Source organism: Ixodes scapularis, unplaced genomic scaffold (assembly GCF_016920785.2).
Source record: "Ixodes scapularis isolate PalLabHiFi unplaced genomic scaffold, ASM1692078v2 PGA_scaffold8__174_contigs__length_109621045, whole genome shotgun sequence".
In the NCBI taxonomy this organism is placed as follows: Eukaryota; Metazoa; Arthropoda; class Arachnida; order Ixodida; family Ixodidae; genus Ixodes; species Ixodes scapularis.
The window spans coordinates 72,253,147-72,273,280 of NW_024609883.1; the positions used below are offsets into that span (position 1 = coordinate 72,253,147).

Consider the following 20,134-nt stretch of genomic DNA (forward strand, 5'->3'; position numbering starts at 1 on the left):
TGCTTATTTCATATATTTCTTTGTTTGCGATACTTGCACAGACAGTCAATCCAAATCAAGCCACTGGCAGCTTAAGGGTGTGGCTTACCATGTGTATGATCACTGAAACGCGGGACGTGGCGAGTTTCAAGCATCTCATTATCGCTCCTCAGTTAATGAGATTCCAGCATTAGAAAATAAGAACGCAGAAAGACGATTCACGAAGCGAGGAACATTAATCTGTGTATTATAATTCGTTCATTTTTCACTCTGATTAGAAGTCTTAACTGTACAAGCGGCCATCCGCACCAATCTCGTGCTTTAACTCGTTACGTGACTAAGGGTGTCGCGAACTTTTGTCGAACCTGTGGGTCGACTGGTTTGGCGAATCTTCGAACTTTTAGCGAAATTCGACCAAGCTCGACTTGTGTACAGTGTTGCCATACTTCTACAGAAAATGTTCGAGTATTGGGAAACTTTAGTTTATAAAGTAGCTGTTTAATATTTCTACAATAGTCACCAATGTTTTCAAGATAAAATTTTAAACATGTGTACCTTTTAATGTTTAAGTTTGTTTCGTAATGTGCGGCAATAAAACAATAAGCGTAACAAATATTGCGCTTCTCCTCCGCCAGGTGGAATCAGCTCGTTTTCAATTTTGCGCACGTGCACAAAAAGTCGAACTTCAGTCGAAATTTCGTTGAACTTGTCCATAGAAGTTCGAAAAGTCGAAACTGCATATTCTGACACGTGACAGGGTATCCAGGTTTGGCTGTGTTCACGCGGAGCGATGTCACATGACGCTTAAGAGGCACGGAATTGGTGGAGGTGGCTCGTGGCTTTCGTCCGCAATCAATGGAAAGTTCGCGAATAAACCAAAGATAACATTTATGGATGTTTGGACGCTGCAGTGGGTTGTACCGCAACCTCATTTTAAACGCCCCTAAGCAATTAAAACTGCGGCATCGCAACATTAATTAAGGTATACTGTTATCTAGTCTACGGGCTGTCGTTTACGTATGCATTTAATCCAATCGCTCTATAATTTAACTCGTGCGAATAAACATTTTTTACAATGTTGTTTATAAGATTCTTCTGGGAATAAATGAGTAACATCTCGATGTTACTCGTCGCATCCTAGAGTGGAATTTATTCGATGTTCCGGTTTTAATAAAGTGGTGTTCTTCCCGACAAACTCAGGGACCTAGGGGTGCCAAAGGAGACATCGGGCCGCCGGGGCTCGAAGGACCATCCGTAAACTATTCTTTAAATGAGCTTAACCCAGCTTAGCCTAAACTAACCAGCGACCGTTTTACCGCGTTCTTACTAACTTTATACCAAGTTCGTCCCCATAGCTGGAGAATACAGCGCCTAAATAATACGAGGACCAATTGCAACAGGGACAACACGAGGCACCTTGTCTTGTCCCTCTTGCCTTGGTCTTCGTGTTACTTCGGCGCTGTTTTCCTTTGCTATGAACCAACTGTCCCAAATTACCACCTTATTTCCTGCGCATGTTTGTTTATATATCAATTCATCTGACTTTGCACATGATGAATATGTTGACTATCCCAATTAACTTTAGTTTGGACTTGCATGCCAGCGATAAAACTAAATAAGCCGTAGATTTCGGGAAACTTAAAACTTTGAAAGAATTTAAACAAGAGCAGGTGATACGATATGTAATCGTTGTTTACTGAACAGTGATAATACTCTATATTTTTATTACATATTGCGAGTAAAACTGACAAATTGCAGTTACATTCTGAGGAAATCTATTTTCACAAACTAATTAAAACGCAGTTTTACAATACCTTTTGGAGTCACTTTCGATGTTTAAAAAGATAACAAGGATTAAACAAAAGTAAAGAAGAAAAAAAAAAACAAAAAAAAAAACAAGGCACCATGTGTTATTTCCTTTTAATTCGCGTTGCTTTTTTTTTTTACTTTTTAAACTATGTATTAACTAGCCCAATTAACCACTTTGACACCTTTGAAGTCACTAAATCTCTATATCTGAATAATAAAGATATATCTGCTTGTTTTGTCTAATAAAAAGGAAGCAAGAACAAATGCCTTTAATTTTGTTGACTGCAACTTATACACTCTCTGCATGTGAATCTTGCGAAACAGACTCTAACATGACAACAACATTCGGGCTCGAGCCCCTTGAGCTCCTCTGCATGATGCATCCGCTTTCAAGGTGAAATAACCTGCACAACACAGCGTGAAGGTTTGCAACCCAACACGTGCGCACCCGTTGCCTGGGAATCCGAGCAAGGCAGGCGTCATACGAAGAAACTCTCAAGATGCCACCTGCCAGAACCTCTTTAGCGGAATGATCTATAACCGCCAGGCTTTCGGAAACATGGCTGCCTATAACTAAAAGCTAAACGCTTCGCACTTATGAAGAGAAGGCAATGTTGGGAAGTTCTTCTGCTGCCCAAACGTTGGAACCGTTGTCCTCAGGGTGAGGTCGGCCCTCAAGGACGAGAAGGATCGACCGGAAAACCAGGTCCTAAAGTAAGACCCTGAGTCACAAACCTAAACCAACTTGTTTTGTTTTTTTATGATTCTTCTAACTGATTTACATGGGCAACTTTGGCGAAATTGGATTAGGTTGTAGATGGATACATGATTAGATGTTGTGGAAACCTATGCTCCATGCGCCTGGCTTAGTGACCTCATCGGGTGTGGAGTAAATAAATGGATTGACGGGTGATCGATGAAAGCCCTTCAAAATCGCCATATTGTGTTTAACTGAACATTTTTTTTTTCAGTAAGGTTTAGAAAAAATTTAGATGCTGAAATCTTCTTTCTGTAATTTAAAGGGAAAAATAGTTAGAGTTCTGGACTTCATTGCTCGATGGCGATCAGCAAAAAATTGTGTGAAATTCCACAATACGGGCGCAACGCGCGTTTTCAGTGGCAAGCTCAGAGCAAGCGTTTTGCCCAAAACCCCATTTCAAAGACAGCGAAACGATGTCCGGTTGTTTCTCGCCTAACATTCGCAATATACAAAACAAGATTTTCATCTGGGCTTGATCTTTAAATTATCTAACATTAACCAGATTATGATTTACAAAACTTAAAACACATGTTAGAAAAAAAAAGTAAGAAATCCAAGGAAAATCTAAACAAGCAAAATATTTCACGACCGTTCCTTTAAAAAAATGCATGTCTATATTATTTACTACAAGGAAATTTCAAAGTTACTCTTACGAAAACCATATTTGCGATTTCTGTGCGGTAAAGGTTTTTTTTCGACACGTCTTAGAATATTGCATTGAATGAGTCTTGTATGTTTCAATATTCTTTCAATTTTCAGATATATCTTTACATATGTTTCAGCCTTAAGATTATGATTGAATGGCTGCAATATCTTCAAAATGTTATTGCATTGCTTGAAACACGTAATGCGTTTAGTTGTAGGAGACGTGATTAAATTTCCTCGTCGATACAATAAAGAAAGGCAGATTAAAAAAAATTATTGTCCCAAGGTTCTAAAGAAGCAGATGCTTTATAAAAATCAGCGTTCTTTTAGTTCATAATGTGGCAGTGACTCACAGTGCTATTAGAACCAAGTCATTTGGGGCTGGTTAACTCGTAGCCTACTGAAAAGGCTGAAGTGAGATCGCAGCCCCTAACCTCCTGCAACTCTTAACATACGACACCATCTTCGTGTTTTTTTTTTCTTCGAAAGGGCACCCACGGTGACAAAGGACTTAGAGGCCCTGAAGGTCAAAGAGGACTACCAGGGCCCCAGGCAAGTCCTTTTCCTTATTGCTTTATAATGTCCAGCCTTTTCAAATGGTGCCGTGTGATCATACTTTAAGTTAATATACTCCAATTCTTCAGGGCCCCCCTGGTATCGCCGGCACTCCAGGACATCCAGGGTTACCAGGTCTGATGGGACCCATGGGACCTAAGGTAAGATGACGTTTCAGCAACTGGCGAGTCATAAAATGGAGGGACTGGGACTTATAGGGTCAGCCTTTTCTTTCAAAATTTTCTCGAAAAGTTCTTTTATAAATCAAATGAATACGGCAAGTCAAATCTTAAAGCAAATGTATTCGTGGGTACTTGCATAGCAGTGATTGGAGAGCAATCCACCGCAATGTAAGGAGAAATATAGGCCAAAGACAAGAAAATAAAACGATGATAATGCAATTAAAAGCAGAGCCGCAAGCGAGCTGGACAAGGAGATTATTTTCTTCAAAATGAAACGTTTTCAGGGTCAAATAAAATCTGCGGTGGGACACTGATCTTCACTTTTCATGTGTTCATGTCAACTCGGATGCCAGCAACCGCATGGTCTTGCCTTCAAATTATTAGCTCGCAAACTGGAGGGCACTCATAGTCACTGAGAAGGTAAGAACGGCGTGGAAGAGCTGCAGTTGGCCCGTCACCAGCGCGAACTTCCGATGTGGAGCGGAAGTTCGTCCGCTTCCTTTGCAGGGGTTTTGGTGACGTCATAAAGACGCCGAGCTCTGAGTGCTTCTGATTGAAGGATAGTGGGTAGACCTCAAGGCAGCTTTGAGGGTTACCCACTATCAGTCAGAGCCAATCAGAACTTAGTGCCTCACTGACGTCACCGCCACTCCGGCAGAAGAAGTGGACGAACTTGCGCTCCGCATACCTTCGACAGTGCTTTGGCGTCTCGTGCACCTCGAGTGCGAGCGCGCAGCAAAAGCACGGCGGAAGGCACGGAGCGCGTGCTGCAGGCCGAACGTTCGAAAAACGCGCCCTGCCGTTCTCACTATGCCAGTGACTCTAAACACTCGGCGAATTTTCAGGGACAGTCGCCCTTATGGGTTTGAAGGAGGGGTAACGTCAACATTTGCTTGTTTGTTTGTTTGCTTCAGGGAACCGAGGGATCTCGCGGTCTGCCAGGCGAAAAGGTTGGTTTCGTTCCGAATAAAGACGCAGTTTCGTTATTAAGCAAACTCTTGAGATTGCGCCCTAGAAAGCATTTCCATGATTTCATCGCTAAGCTATTTTACGAGTCCATTATTTGTGCGTAATTCGCGATTAAATCAATGACGACTCCGTGCCTTTGAACCTCTCCAGGGAGAATGTGTTTACCAGACAAAGGAGGAGTACCACGTGGGTCATAGCAGAACAGTGAGTAGAAAACATTTTATTCTTTTAATTTGTCGTAGACGCAACTTTTGCACTTGTTTTCTTCGTCCTTTTAATATTTGTTTCCTTAATTAATGTGCACATTTCCATAAAGTCCCCGGGAAGATGGGATATATACGCGTTCTTGAACCCCTAAGACTTACACCATTTTGTTTTCAGGGAGCAACTGGAGCTATGGGACCCCCCGGACTGGTATGCTATGTGTCTTTCTACAACCCTTCGAATATGACAAATTAAATCGAGTCTCTTTTTATATAAACACGCATAAGTATTTAATGATTAGGTAAATCCTTTTTCTATCAGTGCCGTTGTGAAAACACCTCATTTCATGAAGTGATCGGGTACCTTTGTCTACAAGATATACATAAGTGCATTGCGCGATAAATGGACTCGATTTTTTTTTCTAATAACGAAACATATCAGCCATGGCACGTTCTTATCCAGTCGCATTTGTACTATTTGACCACAAATATTCGTCCTATTTTTCAAAAAACCTGACGCTTGAAAACACGGGGTGCACAACCTCACGATGTTACCATGCTGTGACGTCATCATGGACGGCCAATCGCAGCCCGGGGAGAGGGGGGCCCGCGGGGACAGGGGACCACCAGGATCTCCGGGACAACTGGGCATGCCAGGTCCCTTGGGGTCTCCCGGCGTACCAGGGACACCCGGTACCAGAGGACAACCAGGCATGCCAGGACTGCCAGGACCACCGGTAAGATTCTGGCTCCGGGTTACTCAAGAGCTTAGAGTTATAGTGGACGGCTGATTTAAATAGCTACATATTTTCGTGCAACGCGGAGTAACTTTAGACTTAACGTTACCCCGAGACTTCAAGGGGGCAGAAGACGACACACACAAAAAGAAGCTTGGCTGAACATTTATTTCACTTGCAAGGTGCTTAAATGTGAAATGCAACTAAAGAGACAGAACGTCGCAAAAGAAAGTAGAAAAGCAAACACCCTCTTTCCACACCAATCCTAGAGGGATATTGCTTTCCTTCTTTCTTTTGAAATGTTCTGTGTCTCTGTGGCATTCTCTATTACGCACTTTTCAAGTGAAACAGGTTTCTAGCTGTGTTTCAGACTTTTTATGTGTACTATTACAATCAATATGCGTGTGAACACCGCTCTGCGTGGCACGCGGTACTGCGTGTCCCCTGTAGAATGCTCCGCGAAGCGTGGTTGCATGATGTGGTCAAGACCAGTAACAATCTGCGTTCTTTGCGCCTCCCTTCACTTCCAGATCGTCTGCATGCTTAGAACGTTCCCTCCACCGTTGTAGTGGAACGATTATCGCGTGAAAACAAATTCAAAGCGACATTGAACTTCAGCGATTAAGTTCGCGATTGATTTATGCTGTGTCATGCATTGCTTTTACAACTTCAGGAAACGAAAGATATTGCCTACTCTTGCACCGCAATAACTTGTTGCTTCTGACAACGCCTTTTGCGGCCCTTTGTCCTCGCAAAAGGCACCTGAAGCGAATAATAATAAAAAAGTTACTCTCACAGAATCTCACACTGTTAGCGAAAAGAAGCTCTCAGCAAGTGGTGAACTGTTTCACGGTTCTGCGGACCGTTCTTCGCTAGCAGACGATCCGGATGGGCAGGGTGGTACAACGATCGTTGGAGGCGATACGTCTCGTCCGCAAAGTATCTTTATTCCCACTGAGAATTCAACAAGGGGCTCTGGTAGTACGGTGAGTCACGCGGAGCGGCATTCATACTCATATTGATCGTGATAGTACGTAGCCCTTTGCTTACCTGCAGTCTATTTAGTAACATGGTCGTTTGTTTTTAATGTCTAGTTGTTGTAATTGTTGTTGCTGTTTTTTTTTTTGAGTGGGGTAGGGTTAAACATAATAAACCAGAAATACTTGACGGTTTTCGTACTCTCTATTGAAATGGAACTACGTGTTTGCTAAAGCAGCAAGATTCGGTTATCTTGTGCCCGCACAGCATTTAGATTGACTTTGGGTAACACTAATTCTGGCTAAGCCGACGAAGAACCGACAAGACTTCGTCAAACACCTTACTTTGAGCTGTCGTAAACTGAGATTGAGTCAACTTTAGAGCCGCAGAATAATACCGACAATTTGTTTCCTTCTCAGTTCCGACGGTGCGGGTGTGATATGGAGAAAGATTTAAGAGTTGACATAAGAGAGAGCCTGATTGTGTTGCCAGTTTATTAAAAACTTATGGGAAAAAAAATTCGGTTCTGCACTAGATTGGAGGACGGATGCAGAGGACACGATATTGGCGTTGATCAGAAAAAGGTATTAAAGTATAAATCATGCGGCATCTATTTTTGATTCTGAAAAATTTGAACACAGAAGTTCGGTGGTGAGACACGTCATGGTACATATATGATGCGTATATGATGTGTCACATATAAGATGGCAATGTTGGGGATTCCATAAACGTAACTACATTTTACGTTTTTCTTTCCTTGGTGGATTTTAAAAGGGTCGTGGTTTTACCGAAGAGGAGATGCGAGAAGTGTGCTCCACCGTGCTCCGTGGTAAGTCGCTTCAAATATTTCACGTTACTGACGTGTACCGATATTAAAAGCTGAGAAAATAGTAGTAAAATCCCGTAAGGGCGCCCTCCCCCGAGAGATCGCCCATCCCGTTTTTATTGTGGCTGAATATCGGAACATAAATATTCCGAAACATCGCCCACCCCCCGATTCCCGGTGGACGTCAAGCGACGTCCGACGGCAATCCCGCATCAACGGCGCGATCGGCGGTATACCGGTGTGTCCGAAAAGCGAAGCGAGTTCATAGCGTTTTCCCGCGTTTTTGTCACCGATGTGCGTGCCATATCGGCTCGCGTAACACGCTAGTTGTTCCTGCGTGTATATTGCATATTGAAATGTGAACCTGCTGCGTTCCCGATTTGCGGTCTCCATTCTCGAGTTCGTGAGCAAATTCCCGTGTTTATTTTTTTTTTATTTTTTTTTCCGCGATCTGCACGCGCGATATCGATTTTTAGGTGTAAGCAAACGCGCGAGTTGTTCCCGCGTGTATATTGCTTCGTGACATGCGATTCTGTTGCGTCCGCGATCTGTGGTATTCGTTTATGTGACACGCGAGTCTGTAGCGTATTCCCGTGTTTTTGTCCGCTATCTGCGCGCGCGATATCGGTTTTCGTGGCGGGCAAGATTGCAGCGGGTTCCCGCGTCTTAATTGCATGCACCATGAAACTTGAATCTGCTGCGTCCCCGATCTGCGGAATCCGTTCCCGTGAGATGCGAGTTCTTAGCGGATTTCCGCGAGTCCTTCGCACCGTGAAACGCTAATCTGCTGCGTCGGCCACTTGCGGCATCCTTTCCCGTGACACAGGAGTTTGTAGCGAATCCCGCGTGTTTATCGCATCGTGAAACGCGAATTTGCCGTGTCCGCGATCTGCGGTATCAGTTCCCGCGTCACGTGGTTTGTAGCGGGTGCCCGGCGCTTATCATTAATTTTTGATGAAGTTTTGCTGTGGCATCCCCAAAGATAGTCCTCCCCATGGTTTTCGCCATTTATCTCTTCATTTTGGGTGGGCGTCCTTACGGGATTTTACAGAAACTGAGCTCTCATGTTGATGTATACATAATTAAACTAACACTCTTGCTTTACGTAATACAATTTGAGAAATAGATATTTTCTCGCATGAGCATTTTGTCTGCTAACGTAACACGTTTTTGTTTTGTGAGTATATTTTTAAACAAAAGTGATCGTAATATGGAGGTGTGAGTTGTGTAGAAACTGGGGAACAAAGTGCTAAAACGAGCGATCTAAGCGAAGATATGTCTTAAGTGCTGTAAAGTGAAGGTTCCCATAGCCTGTGACCGATCAAGAACGAAGTGAGAGGAGCTCCCACTTCGTACTTGACCTGTCACAAACTATAAAGCACTTGGTTTTCTGACTACTTTTTTATGCGAAACCAATTAAAAAGTATGGCTTATTTATTCATTAAGCAATTAATGTCAATATGCTGGTATGTTTTCTAATCAACTAATTCTTTTATTTGGGGTGGTGGTAATTGGGTAGTCAGTGTTTAATTGCCTTGCATAGTGTATTATATCTTCGGGAAAGGTAAAGCGAATGAATAATTATTAAATACGATGTTGTACATTAACCTTTTTAAGCCTATTTCTTTCATTTCGTCATTAAGTCGTGCTTTCTTTCCTTTTCTAAAAAAAAAGTTGTGGGAGAACCCATACCAAATGCATATCATTACCGCTATATATTTTAAGACCTAGTTTTAGTCGAGTTGCGTAGGTTCTTATAAACATGCCATTAACTGCTTATGTGAGAGCATGACTAAAACGATGGTGTTGCTTTAAGAGTTTTGTTATTATATAATTATTGCAGTACATGCATGTTTAAAATTTCCATGCCGCAAAGAAAATTTAAAAAAAATTTAAATGCGTAAGTGAACGCTTTGTCTTGTACTTCTAAATGACAATTCTTAACCAATGACTTCTAAAATCAATTCTGAACAAACCGTATAAAATGCAAAATAAAAACAAATATATACTAAATTGTTCAATGCGCTCTAACGATCAGGGTGTCGCACATTTTGCGTTTCTATACTCAAACGGAAGCGTGCATTTCCGTCAAGCGATCCACATATTTCAGCCTCATCGTACATTTAATACGCAGCGCTATGAACACCGACGACATTAAACATAAAGTAAAACCGACAATCAACATCCAAAAACTCCAAAAAGCACCCTGCACTCAAAAAAAAAAACAAAAAAAACAAGCAGATTCTACATATACTAACTTAGCCCTCTGACATCACTGCACTGCTGTGGCGCTGCTGCCGGCGCTACAGCAAAAAAAGAAGAAAAAAAAAGACAGACGCACGGAGATTTATTACACTGTCAGATATCGCTGACTGCATTCTGCAGCCCTGTTCAGTCCGAACACCAATCATTGGACTTTCTTTGATCGGTTCAAACGATCAGAAAGGACGACAGGCGCCATGCAACATCACCTAGAATAATCAGAGCCTGTAAACATCCTCCTTTTTCTCCACCTGACATCATCACACTTGAATTGCGCCTACTCAGCTATTGGGCCAGAGTCCGACGTTTTACGTCCTTCGACGCATTCATTGGACACGGTGGACCAGCCGAGCGCTGACACGGTACTCGTGTCCATCGTCTCTGCTCAAATTCACCGTGATGAAGTATAGATGCTAATGAACTGACTTTTATTTTTCTATATGTGGTGTAGGCTCTACTGACATTGCGGGCTTAATGGCAAAATAGTCGGACATTTTTGGCCACGAGACTGCGTGATAACATACTCGCCCTTCTCCTTTGCTAGTCCGATTATAGAACGATCTCAAGCAGCACGGATTTTGGCCAAGCATTGGCCAATGGCTGGCGATGATCTTTTGGTCAATGTCCAAGGAGTGGCTCTTCATCAGCTAATGCTTGGCCGATGGCCAGAGAAAGGACAGTCATTGGCCAATGCACTGTCTGGCTACTGGCCAAAGAACCATTGCCAGCCATCGGCGAATGATTGGCCAGATCTGTGCTGCTTGGGATTATTGGCAAAGACTAGTATTCACGGAACACCATACTCTTGGGCCTTGTTCGTAGCGAATTCTGGGAAACTAGCTCCTGTTTATTGTCTGCCAAGAACAACGGTCTTGATTGGGTGCGTAATCGTGGGTTCTTCCCAGTCAATGTATTTGTTCTTGGCAGAAGATAAAAAGGGGGCCATAGTCACTGGCACGGTTAGAATGGCAGAAATATCTTTCGGTTCTCTCACCTCCAGCGGGACCTCCCTACCTTCGGTAGCGCTTCGGCGTTTCGTGACCCTCGAGCGTGCACGCGCAACCAAAGCACTGCGGAAGCACAGTCCTTGAAGCCAGACTTTCGAAAGAAAGTCTGGCTTCAAGTTATCCCAACAATATGGCGTCCTTTGAATGCCCTCTTCCGAGTGCATCTCGACGAAGCATACAACTTCTAAGATTGTAGAGTGACACACTACCCACAGTGAATGAAGTAAACCTGTGGGACACGCTGTCGTCCAAAAGTAAGTGGTGGGCAGTCCCCCGGCACTCCGCTCTTTTCGTCCTTCTTTCCCGAACTTCCCAGAACAACTGGCCGAGCTGACGGCCAAGCTCCGTGGCCCTGCCGGTCTCCCAGGAAGAGGAAAGCCAGGGAGGGCTGGACCACCGGGGCCCCAGGGCTCACCAGGTAACTTCCAAGACGCCATGATGTAGCCATAAATCGGATGTTTGCTTGTTCGAGGTAACTAAAATGTTTATTGGAAATAGAAAGACGAAACATTTCGATGTAAAAAGTTTATGAAAAAAATCAAATGTTTACACCCTGAAGGCCGGTTTGCCCTACTGCTTAGCACTATAACTGCGACTTCGCGCTGTATCGGCGTTAAGTCAGCGTGCCGCTTCACATTGTCGCAGATGGAAAAGGACCGGCGAGCGAAAAACTGAAAATAAAGGTTCAGTCGACGAAGTTGTGCCGGAAACAAAAGAAAGAACGAGAGCCGAGAAAGCAGCGACGAGCGTCGAAAGTCGCATCAGGAAGCGTCGAGGTGTCGGCGTGACATCTGGGCCAGTTGTCACGCCGACACCTCCACGCTTTTGTCCTTTGCCCTTCCTTTCTTCTTGTGTTTTTGCGCGCTGCTACCAGCTGTAATCATGAACCAACTCGCCTGTACTGCCACGTTGATCTAAATCAAGATTTGACCCGCCCTTTTTCTGATTGAGATTGACTTTTTTGCGAGTATTCAAATGGGGCCAGAAAGATTGACGGGCCAGAGATAAATATCAGCTATGGTGCCTTGATGATGCCTGTCTGTGACGTCACTAGTACTTGCTACTAATTGGAGGCTGCGTTCGAATGGTTATTTTTTGTAGTTAGAAATGGGAACTGGAACGAAATGCTTCAGGTAAGTGTATGCCCGCTTGCCCCGCTTAAAACTGCATGGGTATTGCTTTCCCACGTAGCATATAAAGTTCACGTGGGTCAAACGATTCAGCTGAAGACGATCTAAAGGTGAGTAATCTCCTCTTTTACGCATCATTTCTACTTATGAAACAATATAAAAATAGCCCGATAGACAAAGACAAAATAGAAGACTTGACAAGCGCTTTCTTGTCTTCGGGTCAGTGTTTGTCATCAGAGACATATTTTTGTTTATTATGCTTAGTGCACTGGCACACCATATATTTACTACATTATTTTCAAAGCCAACGCTCTTTCGTCGCACAAAAAAGAACTTCACATTAGCTTTTTAATGAACTTCGCCTGTCGGTATACTGATCTTCGATTGGACTATCGAATGTGACCAATATTAACTTTTTCGTTAGGTCAAGAGTGCTTATAGAGCTACTTCAATCTGGAAGTAGTTTTTACCTTTCCCTATATTAGGAGACAACATGAAACGCACAGTTTTAGGAGTAGGGAAGTCTAACTACTCCCCAAATGGAGTATTTTTACGGGATTACTTCTGCAGGGAGTTAAGTAGTGTCTACATTGCTTGCTGGAGTAGAATAAAGTACACGTCTCACGTATTAATGAGCCATTAAACTGCATCAACAATATTTTATCATTATTTTTGTATATTTAGGCTAGTAATATCATGTCACAAAATTGAAACAAAAAAAAAAAAACAATATAGCGTGATTTTAAACTCAGAATAAGTTTAAAGGAAATGAATGTTTCTTTTGCTAAGGTATATCGCAAAATACTGGCAGCTACACTTTTTCATATTTTTTAGCCAACAGTATAATACACACATGCATTTTGACCCCCTCCGCACCAGAAGTCATGAACATCCCAGCCATCTTAGAAAAATAGTCCTGACTATGCAACTGCCTTGTAGCCTAGGTATTTTATAGCTACAAAATGCGCATACATTGAGTCCACTTTTTTGACACCTAATCTCACCTTTGACTATTTCACAACATGGAACATGATTAAAAACACGCCTAAAACTCTGAATACGCATTTTAACCCGTCCTGTTATCCAGAATATATACCTAAATATCTAAAGCAATTTTTTTCCTAAAAGGGTGTTGCATGAACGGCGCGTAAAACTTGCCATTTAAACAACGGGCCTTCGTATAATAAAACCCTTAGGCATTTCAAAAAGAAACTTAAATCACTGTCTGATTCAAGAATCAAAGCGAAGAAAAACAAAATGGTATTCTAAACAATTTGTAACCGGCGCCGGCAGCCATAAACGTCGGACTGCCGGCGCCGGAAACGACTGAACCGCCAAATGTATCGTTCAGCGTTTATCATACGTTGAGAACCTCTGGGAGGTGTATTGACTGTTCCAATAATTCCATTTTTGCGCGCTGCCATCGGTCTACTGGGCTTGTGGAAAACGTTCTGGATATTTGCGCTAGCTCTGTTCTGCAGAATATTTGACGTCGCGCATGCCTTCACAACCCATGGTGACTCGGCATTTTTCTTTTTTCACCTGGCTCGTAAGCACTGGAAAAACGTATACCCTGGGCTCATCTGATTTACCCGCATCAACCTGCACTATAAAAAAAAAGGTGTAAAAGGGTGTATCGTTACACCCTTTGTCCAATACAATGCACCACAACACTTCAATTCGACGTATACAGAGCGCTATAGTCGAACAGACGGCCCCAAATTTTAGGAGGGGCTTGATAGCCGTGTTTTACAGCTTATTAAAATAGCTAATGTATGTTTTACTGACTACAAAAAAAAAAAAAAGTAATCTGAGTTTTCTTGACCCTACTGCAAAAACTTGGTGTCTTATTTATGTGGTCTTTGATACGTACTTTAGCTATTTAAGAAGTCATATCGCACCGTTATCAAGCCCCTCGTAAAATTTGGGGCCGTCTGTTCGACTATAGCGCTCTGTATACGTCGAATTGAAGTTTTGTGGTGCATTATATTGGACAAAGAGAGTGTTCACCGGTGCAGGTAAGCGTAGCGCGGTGCAGAAAAGTGCAGTGCCATGTACTTCCGGACATGTTTTGAGGCGCTGCACTCGTACATCGAATGGTGTACGCAGAGTGCGGCTGGTACAGCAGGTGCAGGTAAACCGAATGAGCCCATTAGCGGGATTGGTTTCCATATCACAATCATCCACAAATTATTCAAACATGCATTCGTCCACCCGAGGAAAGAGAGCGGAGTGACTATAGTAGAGGAGACACTTGTATTATCTGACTGGGTGAGTGAGAAGGACCCATGGACCACAGAGAATATGCACAAGCTAACGGCCGGCCTCCGAGGTCCCAGAGGCGTCCCCGGGAAATCCCGACCGGGACCGCCGGGCAAACCGGGACGACAGGGCATCCCAGGTAAGTCGCTTCAAAAATGCAACAAAGGAAAAGAAAGAAAAGGCATCATAGTTCCCGGAAACGAATGGCACAGGCCCTTATGATAGACAGGAAATTTACCATTTTCGTAAATCACCGGTTTCGAAGGTTGCTGTTATGTGTATGCGGGTGCATAATATACTAACGTCGGCATGGGAGAAGATGAGAACGTGAGGTGGACGTCGACGCGCCGACCTCTCGTCGGAAGACGCCGGGTAGAGGCGAACTTGGCGTCCGCCCCCCCCCCCCCCCCTCCCCCTCATCCTCCCAATCAGAACACGGTGTTCTGACGTCACCGTGTTCTCTTGTCTCCTCCTCTCCCTCAGTTTCCCCCCGCATAGCGTGAAGACCTGTCATGGTCGCTCGTGAGTTCGTGGAACGCGAGCAAGTTTTCGTGCCCCAAAAAACTCTGGAACCGCGAATTTCGAAAATGGTGGAGACGTCTGTGTGTGTCCTTTCGCTTTCCTCTTGTTCACATAATAGATGGGTTCAAAAAAAAAAATATTTTTTTTTTGTTGCATGCTAGGTTGATATCAAGCGTCGTCGCTTTGCTTTTGGCATTTTTGCATGTCACCTCGCGCGGAAAGTGTACCTGCGAAACTGGTCGCCGAAATGTCCAGTGAAATATTTTGTTACTGTCTCTTGATGAACCTCTTACGGCGAGGTAGGTTAGAGGGTTTGCTGAAATTATGGTGACTTTATAAGGTCAATGGTTAAATCCTTTTATTTTTTGCTTTTCAATAAAACACCCGGTTGTGGTGGGGACTTAAAGAGTGAAGTAATCAGTCGGCCTATCAAGAATACTTCGTCGCGTGTTGAAAGACCCAACTATTTCACTCTTACGGGGTTTTCTTTTATCTTCTTTTTTTTTTCAGCACTGTTCTTCTTGGGGATGTTCCTTGCTTATTGTAACATCATCTTCCGTTTCATCTGAGCAGTCTTGTCTTCTTATGAATAGTCATTGGAATTCTTTTTATATCGATCTATGCGTGGTTTGTACCAGGCATTGAGTAAGTTACCCCATTTTGTCCTTGCTTCAAGTCTCCTCCTTTATCACTAAAAAAATCCACTTCTAATTTATGTGGTAGAACACTATAGGTGTATAAACTATGGTACTGAAGTGCTGTCACCAACATCTCGAACACTATTCTTTTAAAAGCAGCTTGCTTAATCGTCGCGTGTTTCTATTAATAGTAATTTATATGATAATTACCTCAGGGGACCCCGGAACACCAGGACTTCCTGGAGAACGAGGTTTCATGGGACTTCCAGGACTGCCTGGACCACAGGGACAGTCCGGGCCAACTGGTAAGTTTTCGAAAATCCAGCGTCACGATTTCACGCCAGCCATGAGGTGAAGCAACAAAGCACGAAACACGACTGGTGGCAGCAATGGACCTAGTAAATTTCGGAAGCGCATGGGTCATTATTTTTATTGCTACACATGTGAGAAAAAAAAAAAAAAAACAGGTTGTGAAGACTCATGCCACAAAGACTTTGACCTCTCTCTTTAAACTTCTCTATTAACGAGGAGATCGTACCATACACACCAAAGGCTTTGGTGTGTACGGTACGATCTTCTCGTCAATAGAGGAGTTTAAAGGGAGAGATCAAAGTCTTTGTGGCATGAGTCTTCACAACCTGTCTACAAACGTACACACGCGTTTGCCCACACCAGGTGTGGACACCGCGTGTGCGCAGGAACCAGAGTCCCGTGAAATGAAGCTTCTGCGCATGCGCAGGCAGACGGCAGCGCCACCGCAGTGGAGTCAGGTCTAAGAGTTGAGTTTGCGCATAGAGGGCGCTTTGACCAGCCTCTTTTCCACAGAGCCCGGTTTAACTCAGAAGCTCCACAGAGCTTCTTGAGTTGAACACGATTAGAGCATCGGCGTTCAAATGGGACTCGTGCCCAGTCGGTGTTTCATTAGAGAGTTTTAGTAGATCGTTCCGATACCCCCGATAACGATACGATGCGTGGGCAAAGGCGGCGTTGGAGTACCGGGTATCGTAATCGGAGTCATCGGGACGATCGACTAAAACTCTCTATTGATTGAATAGGAGCCCCCGGTCCAGCTTGGCGTCAGAGTCATGAGCAAACAATTCATATTGTTCCTAAAGTTAGACGCCAAAAACAACGAGGACACAAGAAGAGATGCAGACTGGACAACGAGAACAGAAAAAGAGATGCAGAGTGAACGCCTCGTCCAGTCTGCATCTCTTCTTGTGTCTTCATTGTTTTTGGCGTCTAACTTTAAGGATGAACAGCAAACTAGCCCAACTAGCCGTCTTAATTCATATTGTTGTTGTCCCCATGGGTAATAGTTCTCAACTTAGCCACTCGAAACATCCACAGTTTAATATATTTAAGAGGGGAAACCACAATCGAATCAATTTAGGGGGGGAAAGGCAAACAGTACACGCAGAGATAGTGGTCAGTTTGAAAGCGTTACTCAACTGTTTCATCTGTTGGTTTCTTCGTAATGTCGTTTTTTGTCTTGTGAATACAAGAGGAAGAACGATGCAAGACGCAACTGATGCTGGCATTCTTTCCTCTTTACGAAAATAATAAGGAAAAAAACGGTAATCTAAAAGCAAAAAGATAATAGTTTGAACTGTTCTCAAACTTCGAGCACGCTGGCTGTGTTTCATTTTAACGCCGATAACCGATCATTAAAGCCGGGGTCACCCTGCTCGTATACATATCCAAACAGTTTGCAAGCACAAGTCACCGCAATGTCCCTGGTTCGAATGCCGCGTGCCAAGCTTTCCCCTTGAACTCATTGCCATGCGGCATTCGAAGCACGGCTATCGCGGTGACTCGCGTTCGAATCTGTTTGTGCAGACTGTATTTTGTATGATGTACAAGCAGTACGACCCCGGCTTTACGTTCAGTACTTTTTGGAATACAGGCGGTTTGACTGACCACGACCCCCTGAGACAGATACATACATATTTGCTTTCTGCATGCATGTGACGAGAGAGTCGTCACTTAGACTGATGGAAAAAACACTCGATTTTTCCGGCATTTAGTGATCACCAGAGATGTGATCTACTAACGATTTCCCTCATTCCGTACACACCGCAGGTGAAAAGGGTGACAAAGGTGATCGTGGCCCCGAGGGAATCGGAATGGAAGGACCCATAGGACCTCATGGATCCCCGGGTAAGAGACGTGCACACAGCGATATGTACCCGAATATAAGGTGATATTACTTGATGGGTACCAGTGCTTACTTTTCTCAATAGGAATGAAGAGCAGTTAGCACCATTTCGCGATGTCGAAGTGAATCAAATGGATATATTTACAAATGTTACCGAAATTTTCAGGCGGATTGACGAATGGGACCTGCCAGGTTTTGAAACGTTTTCTGAATCGCCACAGACGATCCTAACAATCTAATATCAATATCGTTTTGATCTTATTACTCGAAAGTGCTTTTTTTTAGACTAGGTTAGTTAAATAGCTACATTCTTTACAGGACATGAAAAGAAAGTAATGCTAGTCGATGGAAAGAATAACATCTACTTATCGCTGTACGCGTTTTAGAACAATAAGTGAAATATTCGGCATTTTGCAGGCCGCAGCTTTTGCTCAAATTCAAAACACTCGGTACTACGAATCTCCTATGTGGATTCTTTCTCGAACACCTAATCAGGCTCAAAATACCTTTAAAAAAAAAATATTGGCATCGATTTTTACCTGCAAAGTCTTAAGAAGCACGAAAATCAGTACTTAAAGGGACCATGAAAATATTTTTTGGCTGGGATAAATTGGGATTTTTCTAATCGCATATCGTTTTAATCGCACGCGGCTGGGAGGCGCGCGCGACTGCGCCTATGCGCGCCGCGGAAATGGATTCGCTTTTGCGTGCTAGCAGACACCGGCCCAGGATAGCTCAGTCGGCAGAGCACTTGGCTCTGAAAGAGGATAGGTAGGCGATTGGGATAACGCGTCTCAGCTCGGAGCGTAAAGCGAAAGCTTGCACTGCGGAACCTCCTGGGTTCGATACCCACCCTCTGCACATTTCGATTTGGATGAGCTTCGTACCGGCACGCGTTTGCGTAATCACTACTGCGTGATGCACGTTAAAGACCCGAGGTTAGCGGTGTACTGCACTGGCTAAATTTCTCATCTGCAGCTAAAGACCTGTCACCCGTTGAGGCATAGTACTTGCATCAAGGCTGTCTAAACATACAAGCAACACAATTTTCTTGGCTCACAATCTCACGGTGGGGAGTTCAAACAGTGCCGGGGAGTGAAGTCTTCTTAAAGGTTCCTTATGTATGGACATAACTCTTTTCAGTTTCAGTTTTTCGTTCCAGCCGGCTGTTACAGCCAAGCGTTACGGAACCATGCAAATAAGCTGATGAAACACATTTTGTGTCAAGCAAGTTGACTGCAGGTTTGGTTATTGTGCCAAACACATTTAAATGTGGTAGCTTCATAGGGTAGGTGAAGCTCTTTGTTCTTGTGGTGCAAGATGACCCCTTAGTCCTTCAGTGCCTGGGGGTGGTGTTCTTACTTCAGGTGGTGACTAGGGCAGGGTTTGTATGGAACCAGATTACGTTACACCGTTGTCACTTAGCGACACTGAGCGCGCTTCCCTTCAGCACCACCCGGATATACAAAGCCTTTGCGCTGAACTTTCTGGATCACCAAGAGAGGGGAAGCTCGCCTTCCCACGCTTTGCACTGTCCTCCTCGTTCCGCGCACTCTTTCTACACCACCTGTTTGTGCCCCTGGTTCCGCGCTATTTTTTTTTTTTTTTTTACCGAGCAGTTTGTTTTCCTGTCTTTTTTGCCCTTTCTACCCATCTTTGCTCCGCGCGCCTTCTCACACCACTTGCCTCTGCTCTTCCCGTTCCTGCGTGCTGGGTCCGTAGAGTTAACAGCACACTCAGCCTCCACGGCGGTGACTGGGGTTAATCCCTGACAGCGTGGTTACCGTTTTATTTTTATTTTTTTTAACATCGTTTAACGGTTACTGATTGACCGACTTACAAATTTCATGCTTACATGGCTTCTGACATTGTTTGGTCCTATAAAGCTACCGTATTTGGAGATAGTGCGCACCGCGTACAATTTCAACTTTTACACATGTGTAGTTTGTGGACTATAGTCCAGGATACACGGTGCCAATCCCGTTCTAGGATCTCCGGGGCCGTCCGGAATCGGCGTGCCCGGACGACCCGGGGAGCGGGGTCCTCCAGGGAGGCTCGGAGCTCCGGGACCTCGCGGACCTCCGGGAGTGCAGGGCCCGCCGGGCTACTGCGAGATGTGCAACTACGCCAGCGCCGACATCCTCAACATGCTGCACATGAACACCGTCCGGGAGAACAACAAGGGGCCCGGGAAGTGATCACGTGCCCAAGCGCGTGGCCTCCGCAGAGCCCGAAAGGTACGAATAAAGCAACCGAATAAGCGAACTGCTTGCTCTATACACATGGTGCGGCCGTAAGGACCAGCACATTCGGCACGCCTTGCAACATTCGAATTCCTGAAACTGGGCACACGGTGTCGTCGCTGCAGACACACATGACAGAATTACCTACGGGCACGCCACAAGCTTATCGCCCGAAGCGCTTTAGATACACGTATTCTTCGAACATGTCAAAAGACACTCTTTGTACGGCAAAATGTGACGTCGTATGAGGAAGGAACACGCGCAAAACA

General features: G+C 44.2%; 1 protein-coding gene across 1 annotated transcript in view; it reads left to right on the plus strand.

Annotated features, from left to right (window-relative positions):
* Positions 1-19,828, plus strand: part of LOC120848609 (collagen alpha-3(IX) chain) — a 69,564-nt gene extending 49,736 nt beyond the window's left edge. Inside the window, exons 27-39 of the mRNA XM_040220609.2 lie at positions 1,180-1,233; positions 2,449-2,502; positions 3,683-3,745; positions 3,838-3,909; positions 4,845-4,880; positions 5,050-5,103; positions 5,281-5,313; positions 5,693-5,839; positions 7,592-7,646; positions 11,229-11,330; positions 15,680-15,769; positions 17,547-17,624; positions 19,612-19,828. Of these exons, the coding sequence (XP_040076543.2) occupies positions 1,180-1,233; positions 2,449-2,502; positions 3,683-3,745; positions 3,838-3,909; positions 4,845-4,880; positions 5,050-5,103; positions 5,281-5,313; positions 5,693-5,839; positions 7,592-7,646; positions 11,229-11,330; positions 15,680-15,769; positions 17,547-17,624; positions 19,612-19,820 (1,047 nt within the window). The 3' untranslated portion in view covers positions 19,821-19,828. The remainder of the gene's footprint in view (positions 1-1,179; positions 1,234-2,448; positions 2,503-3,682; positions 3,746-3,837; positions 3,910-4,844; positions 4,881-5,049; positions 5,104-5,280; positions 5,314-5,692; positions 5,840-7,591; positions 7,647-11,228; positions 11,331-15,679; positions 15,770-17,546; positions 17,625-19,611) is intronic.
* Positions 19,829-20,134: the final 306 nt, after the last annotated feature.